This window comes from Apostichopus japonicus, chromosome 10, assembly GCF_037975245.1.
Source record: "Apostichopus japonicus isolate 1M-3 chromosome 10, ASM3797524v1, whole genome shotgun sequence".
NCBI classification, from domain to species: domain Eukaryota; kingdom Metazoa; phylum Echinodermata; class Holothuroidea; order Aspidochirotida; family Stichopodidae; genus Apostichopus; species Apostichopus japonicus.
Window position 1 is genome coordinate 17,900,248 of NC_092570.1, and position 15,699 is coordinate 17,915,946.

At 34.4% G+C, this 15,699-nt stretch overlaps 1 protein-coding gene across 17 annotated transcripts in view; it reads left to right on the forward strand.

Moving 5' to 3' along the window:
* LOC139974722 (guanine nucleotide exchange factor DBS-like) overlaps positions 1-15,066 on the forward strand; it is a 104,232-nt gene extending 89,166 nt beyond the window's left edge. For 16 of the 17 annotated variants that reach the window (XM_071982090.1, XM_071982091.1, XM_071982079.1 and 13 more), the window contains one exon: positions 13,740-15,066. In XM_071982090.1, coding sequence (XP_071838191.1) covers positions 13,740-13,774 — 35 coding nt within the window. In that variant the 3' untranslated portion in view covers positions 13,775-15,066. Of the gene's footprint in view, positions 1-8,405; positions 8,444-13,739 lie in introns of all 17 variants that reach the window. The other variant, XM_071982081.1, reaches the window with a different exon arrangement.
* The last annotated feature ends 633 nt before the right edge of the window (positions 15,067-15,699 follow it).

The following is a 15,699-nucleotide window of genomic DNA, read 5'->3' on the forward strand; positions in this document are numbered from 1 at the left end:
TGTGTGTGTATTTTCTGCGATCGATGGTGGTGTTTAACACTTCTGTTACACTTCATTTGAAACTAGGTCAAATTACCGGCATTAAATGTTTGTTTTTGCGCAAGTCTTCACACCCTTTAAAATGTCAAATCATACATGCTCCTTGTTGAAAGTGATTTTATAATTATGTGATATTTCCACTTTGTTTAGATGTTTTTATCAATACTGTGAAGAGATGGCAAACACTCCAAATTTTCTTTGGAGTTTCCCCTTTTGACCCCCCCCTCCCCCTGACCCCTTCTTAGTACTCATGGGTGTCGTATTGTCAGAATCAGTCAGTAAAGTTCCCTCATTTGTTTTATACATTGATTAAAATGACATCTCCATGAAGGATACCTTATGACGTTGTACTCATGTGTAACATGATGGCAGCAATGAGAAATGTTTAAAAATGAGAATTAATTTTTGTGATGTAGTAAATTTCATAATTAAAGGGGTCAAATGACACAGATATGTATGTTCATGGAAAGGCCGTCTTTTTTTTTGCTATAAAGCTGGCAGTGATAAATGTATTAATAATTTTCAGCCACAAAAGCTTCTTTTGAGGCCGATGAAACTTTACTCAATAAAATGAGTGGAGTATTTATATAGCAGTTGCATCGATAAACACTGTAGTTGCCATGTTTGAAAGTCAATTTCTAACCACTGTTTCAAATGAAATTTGTATCTGTAAAGCCTCAACAAAAAAAAGGGACAAAAATTGATATAGTTTAGACAAGGGAAAAATCGTTTTCATATTTTGAGATACTTTCAAGAATTATTTTACCCATTTTGACCCAAATTTTACAGTTAACTTTCAAGCATGAGGGAAGTTAAGGATTTTCCTTGCTCCAGGGGTTTTGCCTGGAGACTTTTACAAGTAAACACCTCATTTCTGGTTAAATCTGATCAAAACGTTGATATAATCACATAGTCGAAGAACTGAACTAAACCTCATGTTGTCCTCTAACATGACATGTATGCTCTTTAGCACGGCCAAAGATATCGTAAACCATCCTGTGTTTAATACGTGTGTACACCCCGTATAGGGCTGATGTATTAGCATGCACAAAGATCTACATTACCACACTTATAATAAGCATTTACCAATAATCACTGAAAAGTCAATCTGAACTCTAGGAGGGTGGATTTCATTTCCAAGCGATAATAGTTCTGTTCTAACCTTGATGAAATTGAGAACTTGATACATGGTTTTTGTGTGTGATTAGAGATTGGTCATGTGATATGGTTTAGTTTGCCTGATTTGGGTAAATGTATCAGTATTGAGACCTTTGTAAGATATGCCTTATAATGAATGAGAAGTATGTAGTCAATCGTTAGTCGGGAGTTTGTGTTCACCGTCCTATCAAGCTATTTCTCAGTGGTATTTCTTTCGTATTTGGTTAGGGATTTAGACTTTGTACATAGATAGAAGCTCAACAAAGATTAGATAGTTAATCCTTTCTTTTCATTTCCAGTAATAACTTGAAGATAAAGATGGACGTAGGCATGTAATTAGTTTCAGAGTAAAGCTTCGTACGATCTTGTTTGTATTAAAATGTTGTTTGGTCAAGTTTACCAGTTTCAGATGTATGTAGATATTCTTGGTAAAATCATGAAGTTGAAATGGAAATTCATGCCAGACCCTGCATAATTAATCATTTTAATGCCCTCATCTATAATTAAGGTATTTCCACAACCTTAGACAGTTCTGATTGCTAAATGAGAAAAAGGTGTTGTGATTCCATTTATAAGAGCTCCCCAAGTTTATTTTGGGTTCCCTTTTTGGCTAGATGTTTCTTGCTCCCCATGAATTATCCAAACATATTTAATGTCTACGAACTTTCATGTTCGATCTCAGTGTATCCTTTTAATATGTGCACATGGATGATTAATGTCCTATAAAATGTGTGTTCATATGCAAACTTGCACACACCACAGAGGATACATAACTTATACACTCTTAAAATGTTCTGTTTAAGAAACCACATGAATAAATTCACCTACTGTAGTCTAAGATGTGTCAAATTATTCCAGGAATACCGTAGGTGACAGAATCTGTGAAATGGAATTTGAAGATGAAAAAAAAACAGGAAACAAAAACGAGAATAATTTGTGGGAGAAGGTGGCAACTTATGTATGATTTTTGGGAAATAAAAGATCATCACCCTTTGGTGACATTTTCCAACTGTTCAGCTCTTTCCTCAAGGTTTTGAAATATTGAAAGGACATTTTCCTTGTCGAGGGACTTTTTATTGAAGTTACAAAACATACTGAAAAGCATGTGACAATCTTTAACCCACGTTCAAATGAGGTTTGGTGTACAGTTCCTTCAGAAAGAAATGTTAAATGTATTACTAGGATTCCGATATGGGTCTCATGAAAGCGTTTTTTCCAAAAGCCAGTAGAGTCTCTGTCCGGTATAAGGACTGTTTTTCGTTCAAGTCTTCAGCCAAAGGAACAGACATCTTGTAGATCAATTTTAATAGGAAGAAAAACTTAAAGACATCTGATATTATCCAAACGCTCTCTCTATTTCTATTTCGCTCTACGTATTTTATAGATTTATATTTGATGAAAAAAATAGGGAAAGAGGTCTTACATTTTGCTGTTAATGTAAATTAACGAGGCGGAATGATGTCAATCAGATATCTAGAGAGGTATTAAATTACTCGCTGACACATTTACAGAAAGGAAATGTAATTAGCATAATTTGGTTAAAAAGTTCCGAAGGCGGGAAAATTTTATGAAACAGACTGTTTGATTGTACTGACAATGTGCTTATCCACTAAAGAGCCTGTGTAAGAGAAAGTGTTCAAGTAAGTGGGCCTGACATTTTGATCCTAGCAGAATCTTCTTCAGAGGCTGAATGACAAATGTTTTTTTTTTTTTTTTTAAATTGTTTTTACTTTTTGTTCAGTGGACTAAAAGTTTATCCCCTCAAAAGGATGCTAGTCTTGCCACTCCATTAAATATGGATCTTAACATTACAAACATACCTCCTTTTACATTGTCTTCTCCAATTGCCTCTTATCAGGCAATTTGAGGCATTAAAAAATAATTGTGTTAGGATGTATGTCCTGAGGGTAAGAGAGGTGTCTCTGTAAATAACATTAGGCTCTTGTTGCTTTCATTGATCTAAAAAAGGAAGTAGGAAAAAAATGTTTGGCTTAAGATAGATTTACAGATTAAATGCCAACTTAAATGGATCTAATATGTAAAAGGGTAGAGTTCTTGTTGCTTGGGGGTGATAAATTTAAAACCTTCCAGTCTGTCCCATGAGAAAATTAGTTATTAATTGGCATTGCCTATACACTGATTGTAACCTCCTTTGTGTGGTAGGCTATGAACTAGGGAAGTTTGGTTACATTGTTAACAAATTATGTATGACTGCAAATGAATGGTAGTTCCCTATTTATAGCAGATTGTGGTTAGGACAAGGTAATTTGATGTGTTTAGTAATGGTTACTAACAGTCGTCTGGACTGCTCCCAAAATATACTAGGGAGTCAAATAGACTTATGACTTATGACTAATCCCACTTATGACTAATCCCAAACAAGCATTTTACCACCATTCTACACGGTACTTCTCACTGCGTCATTTAGTTGTGTAATTGAAGAATTTGAAAAACCTCTGGGAATAGTCTGGAAGATCAGAACCCTACAGGAAAGTACTCTTGAGAAATTTCAAGCAGTTTTAGCTAAAATTGGTTGCCAATGGTGATGACCGTTGACCATTATTTCAAAAGCCATCCTACAGGTTGATTGATGTTGACCAGAATAAGGCCATTGATTCTAGCTAGATTAAAGTAATTTGCTATGGCCAGAATTAGGTTATGGGTTGTCGCCAGACAAAGTTATACGAAGATGGCCGGTGCATCAGCTAGGGAAGTGCGCTAGCTATTTCGCTCGTTAGATTTTATTTTATGTTTACTAATTGATTCTTGGACTTAAAAAAAAGGATCTTAGAAAAGAGAGTTAAATCAGGGTTGTCAGCTAGCCTCATTTTAAACTACTTGAATTGATATAGAACATCAGAGCCTCAATGATGAAAGGTTTGAAATTTGATTGAAGAGGGGGTACTTGCTTGAAGAGAGAAGTTTCAAGTCTGGCCAGAGAAAAAGAAAAACAAGGTCTGTCAGCTGTAAAATTTCACAAATTGAATTTTTTAGCCTTCATTTTCGGTTGTCGTCAATATTTTATAGCTCAGACTGCCTGTAAAAATATTGAATATGATATTATAGTTTACCTATCTTCAGTACTTGCTGAAACGTTTAAAGTTTGCTGCGACTGTGAAAATGAAACCCCTTACTTGAAGTACTTGAAATTACTCTCAGTAACAATACTGTTTATTTTCACAATGGGAAGTGGGCAACTAAATAAGTTTCAGTTTTGGCCATTGTGACATTTAAGGCATGTCACACTGTGACATTTAAAAATGTTGGTTCCCTGACATTTAAAATATTAAACCCCCATGGAAGGATCTTAAGTTTCTCTAGCTTTCTTGTTAAGTCACTGATCACAAACCTTTTTATAAGACTGTTCAAGTAAGGCATACTCTCAAATTTGGTGATTAGTTTCACAGCACTCAATAAACACTGCAGTCATCAATCCTATAGGTTCACTTTCTATCCAAATAGACATATTTGTTATAGCAATAAAACTGACTGTCGAAATGGTCATTAACTATTCAGGATATGCCAATGAAAAGATGATAGCTGGTCGTCATGGCGATAAGTTGATTAGCAGATGTTGATCCTGTATGTTCTTTCATGTGTTCAAGAAAAGCCTGAAATAATTGCACATCTCTTCAATTCTCTTGGATGTTGGAAAAAGTTTTCACTCGAGACATTTCACATTTTGTAAACCAGATTCAAACCCTGATTTTTTCAAAATATTGATCAACATTTTTCTCCAAGTCAGCCTTCTCCATGTGTCAATAGCAAATACAAAAGAATACAAAAAAATAAAATTAGAATGCAACAGATAAAATGGAAACCAAGAAAAATGGCCTCAAAGTAGAACTGAGAAACAGAGGCACACCTCGGCAATGCATGCATACCCTTGACACCTTTCCTTCCTTCATAGCGGAATAATTCCATCCCGTTTCCCAACGGACATTTGCAATGAAATCTATCTGCTTCGTTAATCGTCGATGCAAGTGAAGGGGAGTATTATTACAGACTACAGATTTCACAGGTATTTGATCAAAAACAAGGAACTTAATATTCTGTTCAGAATTTTTGCTGGGAGAAAACTTTTTTTCTTTTTTTCCTTTTGCTTCTTGAGAGAAGTAGGGTGATATGCCAACCTTTCGTCAACCTCTTTATACTTTCGGCGTTTTATTCCCAGCGGGGCATCTGAATGAGCTCAGAGACTTCAAACATTTGACGGATTTTGAGTCTCCAAGAGATATAACTTGGTCAATGTTTCGCCAATGCACAGTCCTATTATACCGTTGGAAATCGAAAAAAAAAACAACGAAAAAATAGAATTACCAAACAGATGTCACATTTCTAATAGTGTTAAATATTCATGAATTGAAGAGATTTATTTTGGTTAAAAGGCACCTGATTGTACTTTAAGTCTCTGGGTGCCATTTCTTATTAAAACACCCCAGAAATACCAATGATAACATTGTGAAAATGTTGGACAAATTGTGTGGGCTGGATCGTAGCTGGGGAGGGGGGTATGGGGGACTGGGTGATGGAGGTATTCTCTATCGAGAAGAGGTAACGAAATTTGCCAGGATGAATTTTTCAACAGACGTTCCAATTTTCAACTGTTGTTCCATTTTTCAACTACAGTATTACTTCCTCCCAGTGGAAATCTCTGTTCAAATAGTTAATCTATCGCTGCATGTTGTGTATCATTACAGCAGCCTGGCTACTGCTCTTTCTCTTCAAACTGTTCAAACAGTTGATTTTAGATTTCTTTGAAGGAAAGGAAGACATGTGATCTAGCTTATTTTGATGAATAATAGTGACTGAATAACTTGGCTCCATTTTGGTCAGGTGTACACATCTACGCTGCAGCTGCTTAAACGGGTGCTTCGTCTTGTGACACAGTTCAATAGCAGCCAAACACAAGATCTTAAATCTCTCACAGCCATTGGGTAAACAAGATTTGGCCGCAGGGAGTGAAAATTTTAAAAGAGTTCAAACATTCTACCGTTATGTTGAAGAGAAATAGTTGGTACAGCGTAGTGGTATTAGGATTAAAGAATGGTGCATGCATGACACTCATTCTTAGTCAAGTTTCAACTCCTGAAATGCTAGGTAGTTTGAGGGATGGGAAACCCAAGTCACGTTAAATACTAACCTGTAACTATAAACCCCGGATTCATCGTCAGAATGGGGATGAATATGGATGAATATGGATATGAATCCCGCGATGAATCTGAAGATAACTTCAACTTGGTCAAGTAGATCAGTCGATTGGTTAAATTGAAGACTGAGTCACCGTTAAATAGTAACCTTTGCTGACTCCAGATTCGTCCCATGAATCTGGTGATGAATTTGGTGATGAATCTGGAGATAACTTCAACTTCGACAAAATGATTGAGAATGTCACTTGATTGAAGATATGTTGCTATGAATTTTTATTTCTGAGGTCCTTTTAATTTCAATGAGGTTGAGGAAATTGTTCACAGATTTTGAAAAGGAAATCAGTACGATTAGTAGGATAGCTTAATATTTGATTCAGAATATTTCAGTATGTACTACTATGCATAATGCGTAATGGTTTTATCAGATGGGACAGCTGTTTATTATTCTTCTACCTACACAATGCATGTGAAAATTTGTGATATTGTATTTCCAGAGTGACTTGTATATTAATGGTGCAGACTGGCCTGAATTTTAGCAGTGAATTTTATGTAGCAAAACAAGAGTTGACATACATATCTGCATAATATCATAAATACAACTGTAAAAATACTGATCTTAAATCATATATTCAATCCTTGCATTTTATGAGAAGCAAGTTATTTTCCTTCAATCCCACCTCAGCCCCATACCCCATCCCCAACCCATCTCATCCCTCCCGAAAAACAGCCCGACATAACGCATCATTGTCTAAAGTACCAAAGCCAGTTGATTGCAATTATCTTTTCTTCATGACAAACTCATCAAATGGCAATTTTTAAGTTCGTTTTGAAAATTTTTGCAAGGTTTGTTTTGACCCAATGATTGATTATTTGTTATTTGATGCGATGGCATGCTATACCGTAATAGGCTCTTCATCCATGCACAAGTACAGGTCAAGCAAGCAAGCCGTAAAAAATTTCTCAAGCAGACCGAGTAAAAAAAGCCTTGATATATCGGATTTTAAGAGCTCTGCGTAAAACGGTTTTATCTTTCCGAGAGGTTGCACATTGCCAATTAAAATTCCTCCGTTCAGATCTTATTTGGTTTTGCCGATCTTTAATAAGGTGGTTCAAACAATTTAGACATCGTCGTCGTTAAGAGGGTAGAAACAATGGAGGAGAAACTATGGTCCTTGACTATTAGTAATTGTGCACCAATGTGTGTAACCCCCAAAAGAACAGATGCATCGCACTCAAAATTATTACGACAAATCATTCAAAAAAAACAAAAAAAAATAAGTTTGATTTCTTTCGTTTTAAGTGTCTCCTCTGTGTATTCTCTTCAACTCTGTCTCTAATTATTTGAATTTTGGGATAAAGAAGAGACTTTTTAACGTAACATGGTAAATTTTTTAGCGGGACTCGAAATGCCGTGAGATTAATTACTGTATCTGAGGTTCGTAAAAGCTTGCAGTATATCAGCCTACATACAATCTGTGAACTCAAATATTATTTTTTGGTCTTGAAATATACAATCCTAAATTTGGTTAAAACTTAATATTACCATAATAAGGTTGAAATAAGTTCAAAGCTATATTTGTTATTATAAGCATGCACATCAACATGTGCATTTTAAATAAACTTAAACACATATCTATTACTTCTGGGCTTTTTATTGCAATAATAAATCTGTTTTACACATGTTTTACCCTAGAGAGAAACTGATATCAGGATAGAATTAATTGGGCAAAAACAGAAGCAAGAAATATTTCGGCTCGGCCAAGCGTGGTGTTGTTATTCAATGTCGTCACAGTTTTCTTGTAATATTGAAATATATTTTAAAAAACCAATACTTTTTGTTAATATGATAACTTCCATACTGTGGAAAGGGAAGTCCAGTAAAAACATCTGAATAATTTTGATAGTTATCGTGTAGGCTTAAGAGCTAAATGTGTATGTACCTGTGCTTGTTTACAAATTTTAATATTTTGTTTAAAATTGTTATGTTTTTTTCGTTTATTTTACTTTCTCTGGTGGCAATTTTTGTTCTAACTCACACCCATAATGTCTACCTTACAGAGTTTGTATGAAGTTCACAAGCTTCATATCTTGACAAGGTAATGTATGCAGCCTAATTAACATCGGCAAAAGTGCGCCATTTTCACTTTAAAAAAAATGCTTTTTTTATCTACAAATTCTTCTCTGGCTCACATTTCCACTTACCATTTCCCTACTAAATATGGAAGTAATATTTTTATAATATAGACTAATATTATCGCCCTCCCCCCCCCTCTTTTCTTGGGGCTTTTATGAGTCTGTTGGTAGTCGGTTTGAAGTAGAACCACGATACGATCATTTCCCACCGTTGGCTTCTCCTTTCTGGTGTCCTTTATCAGTAACTTCAGAATTGTTCACATATATTTGTGATATAATCTTAGTACCAAATGAATGTTCAACTTAATCCAGCAGTTCACAAAGATCCAGGCCCAGTTAGGGTCAAATCAGTTCTGTGTGGAATAAGCCACACAACTAACCAAACACTGCCTCCCCCCCCCCCCCCCCCCTCAGAATCGATGCTGAAAGTGCATAAAAGCTAGTTTGGACTGTGGACATCAGCAAAGTTCCTGCAACCCACTGACCTACTTTTGGGCCATGCCCCATAGTTTGCGGGCTATCGACATAATCCATTCATACATATATATATATATATATATATATATATATATATATACATATATACATATATATATATATATATATATATATGTATATACATATATACATATATATATATATATAGTATTTAACTAGTGGAAGGAATGAAGAGAGAATGATATTACTACGGTTTATAATGATTTTTTTTACCAGCAGAATCTTAGATCTTTGTCTTTGGAAGTTAAACCTTTAATTTCTTTTGATATTATTTCTTTCCACTTCTAATCTCAAGAGATTTAAATCAGGCCGAGCTAATCCTGGCTAAAGTCCAAACACCCTTCCCCGTGGGGGATTAGCTCCAAAGATATTTAGCAGCTTTCAAGGTTAAGAGTAAACGAGAATTACACACATAACCAAACAAACACGTTTAGAGATAACCATTGTTGTCACTTTTAGTTGAAGTCATTTTCTCTCTTGCTCTCTCTTGTTTGAAATTAAAAACCAAAACAATAAAAAAGAAAGCAAAAAGGAGACTTGCATAATTCTTTTTCAGATGAGTTATAATTTGGTAAAAGAAAATCACAAATATTTTCTTTCAAAGTGTCTCTTCTTGGAGTTAATGGTCATTAAAATCTTTGAACTGTGGTGTTTGGAAGATAGGATTGAAAAAGTTATAATGTAATGTTATGTTTGGTTAATTTGGAAGAGATTCAACTTTTGTGTATAAAAGAAGTATGGTGGTATAAGCACTATTTTTTTAAATATTATTTTAATTATTCATAATAAGTTTTTGCTAGCTATAGAAACAAATATTAGTTTATAGTTTTATAGTTTAGTAAATATTAGTTTCTGCTATCTATAAATAAAAAAAAATTACTGTTTCTTTAAAAAAGCTTTTCTGACCCTAACCTGTAGCCAGTTATTATAGAAAATATCAAAAAGACTGTTTTGAAATGGTGAAACGGTGGGTAGTAGTTTACAATGTAGGTTTAGTGGTTAGGGGTGAAAGTTAGGGTAGATTTGCACTGCACCAGATTTGTGGGGTAGTGTGCATTCTGTTTACTATAAATGCAAAATGAACATTAGTTCTATTCTCAACATAGAAGTGTTCTAACTTATTGCACTGGGTAGATTTTAATATAACTTTTGAATTTCTACAACTTAAAAACTTGCACCTTTTTGCCTCTCTCTCCTTCATTTTTTTCTGTCAGCAGTGAAGATTAATGAAATATGTTGCTCCTTACAATTCCTCATCTCGTTTTTTAAAATCCTTCTCTATATTTCAAATGTTTTACAGTGGAAATGTGAAAATCTCAAACTCTCAAATTTTCTCTCTGCATTATCTTGCTTCTTAAAAATTGCTCATCAATTTATATTTTGTGTTATCGTCAATTTTTTTATTAATCTTGGAAAATTTGACATTATCAAACCTTGCAAATTTCAGGGATAAGTACCACTTTTCAAACTTTTCCTTTTTATTTTGAGCAGTTATTTTGAGTTTTCCAGTTTTAGAAGGCACTTTATAGATTATGTTTGGTCATGATTCCGTATCAGAAAATTAATTTGTTTCATTCGACGCAATATTAATTTGTAATAATTCATTTGGCATAAATCATGTAACATTAACAAACAATGTTTCGTTAGTCCATGGGTTGACTTACCATTAACAATGGCTAACATTTCTACTGGAGCACAACTTATAAAGCCAAGGACATGGTATTATCAAATCAGCTTTTTGCATAATTGGTGAAAAAGTCAAGAAAAATGGGGGAAATATTGTGAAAAATGTTAATCTTGAGAATCAAATACTCTGGATGTGAAGAAAATGTCTGTATGACTGTTACATTTCCTAAACCTTAAACAAGTTAATCTCTATCAAGTCTCTCAACTAAACCAATGACATCTTGGCTTTTGATATTTGGTTTAGAATTATTGAAATAATTCTTTCATCTTTCCTTCTTCCATTATATAAAAGCCATTCTTAACTTGTAATCGTTTTATTATCTGTATTCATCGAGGTATCTCTTATTCTATTCTTGTAAGGAAATGTGCAATATTATTATCGATGTAAATGGCCTCACTCAAAATTTCTCATTCTTGTAAAAGTGATCGATTGCTCTAGTTAAAAGATATCGATGGTGGTTTACCAGATCAAAAGTGGTTAAACAGATCAAATGTCGTTAAACAGATGGAGGGTGGTTTAACAGATCAAAGGTAGTGAAACGGATCAAAGGTGGTTAAATGGATCAAAGTGGTTAAACAGATGGAGGGTGGTTAAACGGATCAAAGGTGGTGAAATGGATCAAAGGTGGTTAAATGGATCAAAGTGGTTAAACAGATGAGAGGTGGTTAAACGGATCAAAGGTGGTTTAAAGGATCAAAGATGGTTTAACAGATCAAATGTGGTTTAAAGGATCTAAGGTGGTTAAACAGATCAAAGGTGGTTAAACGGATCAAAGGTGGTTTAAAGGATCAAAGGTGGTTAAACAGATCAAATGTGGTTAAACGGATCAAAGGTGGTTTAAAGGATCAAAGGTGGTTTAACAGATCAAAGGTGGTTAAACAGATCAAATGTGGTTTAAAGGATCTAAGGTGGTCAAACGGATCAAAGGTGGTTTAAAGGATCAAAGGTGGTTAAACAGATCAAATGTGGTTTAAAGGATCTAAGGTGGTTAAACAGATCAAAGGTGGTTAAACAGATCAAAGGTGGTTAAACGGATCAAATGTGGTCAAACGGATCAAAGGTGGTTTAAATGATCAAAGGTGGTTAAACAGATCAAATGTGGTTTAAAGGATCTAAGGTGGTCAAATGGATCAAAGGTGGTTTAAAGGATCAAAGGTGGTTAAACGGATCAAAGGTGGTTTAAATGATCTAAGGTGGTTAAACAGATCAAAGGTGGTTAAACGGATCAGGTGTTTTAACAGATCAAAGGTGGTTTAACAGATCAAAGGTGGTTAAACAGATCAAATGTGGTTTAAAGGATCTAAGGTGGTCAAACGGATCAAAGGTGGTTTAAAGGATCAAAGGTGGTTAAACAGATCAAATGTGGTTTAAAGGATCTAAGGTGGTTAAACAGATCAAAGGTGGTTAAACAGATCAAAGGTGGTTAAACGGATCAAATGTGGTCAAACGGATCAAAGGTGGTTTAAATGATCAAAGGTGGTTAAACAGATCAAATGTGGTTTAAAGGATCTAAGGTGGTCAAATGGATCAAAGGTGGTTTAAAGGATCAAAGGTGGTTAAACGGATCAAAGGTGGTTGAAATGATCTAAGGTGGTTAAACAGATCAAAGGTGGTTAAACGGATCAGGTGTTTTAACAGATCAAAGGTGGTTTAACAGATCAAATATGAGAGGTAACTTTTTGTTTGACATGAAGACCATAATCTTAGCAAGGTGGTGAAATTTTCATTCAGTTCCTTCGTGCTGTTGCAAGTTTGAACGTTTGATACCAGAAATGGACTTGAAGCAAACAAATGTGATGTCATAGTAGCCAAATGCACAGTAGCCAAATAAATGCTTGGTTATTTTTTCCAAATTTGAAATTTTGTTTTCTACTTTAAGAATGGATACCTTTGGAGTATGAACACATTCATATTGGTTGGTATTGTATAGACTTCACAACTCTTGTAGTGAGAGCTGGAACTGCTTCCAGTCAAAATAAAAACTGAAGGAGTGAAAAAAAAATGGAAATCCTTTTGTCAATGTTCCTTTGTGACATCACAACTAATAAATGCAACAATTTCAGTCTGCAAGATCCTGTTAATTTACATGCAGGAATTTTATACAAGTCAGGAAGGGATATTCCTCTCAATTCTTTTTTAAGCATGAAGCAAATTTAATAATTTTTGCAGGCTATGTGCTGGACTGTCTCTTTATTGTTTTAGTACTAGGTCCAATTTTCAAACACTTTGGCTGCAACCCGCATGACATACCTTTAACTTGATGTGTTTGTAAATTTTGATATTTAAACAAAACGAAACTACAGATACCTAAAAACAATATTACTTTTAGTTAATGTCAGTAGACTTATGCACAAACTTTCATTTTTTGCACTTTTAATAGTATCTGTGTGTTTTTTCAATTTTCTGCATGATTGTCTATTAATATCACAACATCTTCTGCTTGGATGACATCACTAATTATTAACAGTTTATGCAGACTGTTTGTGTTGCCCTTGGTAATGTTAAATTCCATTCAATCAGATATGACAGTTGTTGTTGAGATTGCTCTAGATTTTGTTATATATATATATATATATATATATATATATATATATATATATCTATATATATATCTATATATATATATATATATATATATATATATATCTATATATATATATATATATATATATATTTTTATACATATATATATATTTATGCATATATATATATATTTCCATATATTTGCAATTAGTTATGTAACATGGTGTCGTGATTGGTGTTTTGTTTGGTGTTATGGTCGGTGAATGTTAAGTCACATGACTGACACAGTCATTAATGATAATGTAAGTCTAAAAGCCTAACTCTGTAAATAATACGGCGATATTAAAAGACTACAATATTTAGTACAGTCCTATCTCGACTTACCTCTTGAAGTTCACATTAATGTACTTTTGATGTCATTCACTGCTTAGACTCTAAAATCATGCACCCTCAGCAGTAAGAAAATAAGCCCCCCCTTCCCCCTCCCCATTTGTCCTCTGCCTCTTTTTTCGTTAATGGTGCAAACATCTTCCTCTTTTCTTCTTCCACAGCAAGAGCAGCCAAGGAAGAGCCCGCTCCCAGTTAGCAAGAGAAAAAATAGCCGTCAGGAACGAACGGAAGAAACTTGAGGATGGAGGAGGAATCAGCAGAAAATGGATGAAATCTGATCGGTTTCCATAGCAACCCACCTGGATGTAATACATTGTAGCATTACCTTCCTTCAATAGGTTTTTTAAAGTTTGTGTTCTTGAGTGGACTGTGATAAATAAATGAATAAGTTTCATTTAGGCAGGTTAAAACCTGTAGAATGGATTTCAATACTAAACAGACTACCGATCATTGTTTTAATTATGAGGGTCTTTCACATCTGCAATGCTGTCAGTAAATTAAAAGCTGCTTAAATGCTGCGTATAGTAGGCTTATGATACCTTTGGGCCTACGCTGCGATTTTAGTAGTGGTGTGTACTCCCATATCATAGCAGAGATAGATCTAGCCACTTTGGTTAAAGCTGTCAATGGACACTTTGATCAAGCTAGAATTTTTTATTTTTTTTAAAGAATTCCTGCACTGCAGTTCATATCAAAGCTGTGATGAATAGTACACAGCTGTTTGTAAACCACACACTGGGTCCTTAGAACTTCACCCTAGCAACCACCTTTGGTGGAACTCAAATAATTGGTGTAGCAGCCCCAAGCTGACTCCAGTCGATGTATTTCAAATCTCTTACATTTGCTCCAAAACAGCAGTTAAAAACCAACTGATTCATTTTGTCACTGACAAACAAAACTTCATGTTGGTTTTTGACTCACTCACTCACTCACGGACACCTATTCTATTTATAATGAAGCTCTGAAAAAGCTTTTAATTTGTGAGCTACGAGAGATTTTGTTTATATTTTGGCTATTCCAAGAATGGCCTACATTTTGCAAAGTTCCTGTGTGTGTGCGTCAGTATGTGTCTGTGTCTGTTAATCAAACACCTATTGACAAATACAAGTGGCTTCTTTACAACATGAACATACTCCTCAGGGAAACTGGAACAGAGATAATGAAAGGGGGCACCTAGATGGAACATCTTGATCTATTTTATATCACTTGTCAAATATTTTTCAAGTGACATTTATGTATCTCGAATGTAATCGGAAGTGACCTTGGAGATTCATTTCTGCAAAGAGATGAACTACCAGTTGCCCTTGGGAATAGTTAAGGGTTTGGACCATGGGGGGGGGGGGGCTATTATGAATTGGCAGTGATCCAAGATTGCATGGGTAATGTGCATTAGCCTGCATTAAGTTCTCATTTGGCAAGGTTATGGTGTTATCAATATATGGAAAGAAATTAAGAGGTTCAAATTAAAAAAAAAAAAAAAAAAAAAAACATTCCTTTGCCAACATTTATGTTCCTTCAACCCATATGTAACCAAGAAAATGTAACCAAGAGATCAAATTTAATACAGACAATGTAGGATGAAAATGTATTATTATCATGGAGTATGATTTCAATGAAAGTCACAGGTGTTGCAGGAGGTGGGAGGGGTGGGGGTGGAACATTTAATTTGAATTTTGAAAATTTAATCGGAACAAAATGGTAAATTGGTAAAAATATTATGTTGACTCATATTGAATGTTAACATGATGACAACCAGTATGGACTTGGGATCAAATATGACATTAACTTGATTAATGTTTGAGTTAACATGACTACATCAAACAGGAATCTAGGATCAAATGATTGATCAAATCGAGAAAGTCTATTCTTTTCTCTGTCTCATACAATTATGATAAATATTTGGTTTAGTTAATTCTAAGCCTTTTGTCACTAAATAACTATCTAAAGCGTGTTGTTTTATAATAATAAAAAAAAATAAAAAATTGCCTCCATTGTTTGCATCCAATTCTGGGCCAAAATGTTTGGATGGGAAAATATCCAGATTGAAAGTATGATTGATTTTACCACCATTCCTTAAGCAATTCTTAATCCATAAACCTCCGCTTTCATACCATACTGCAT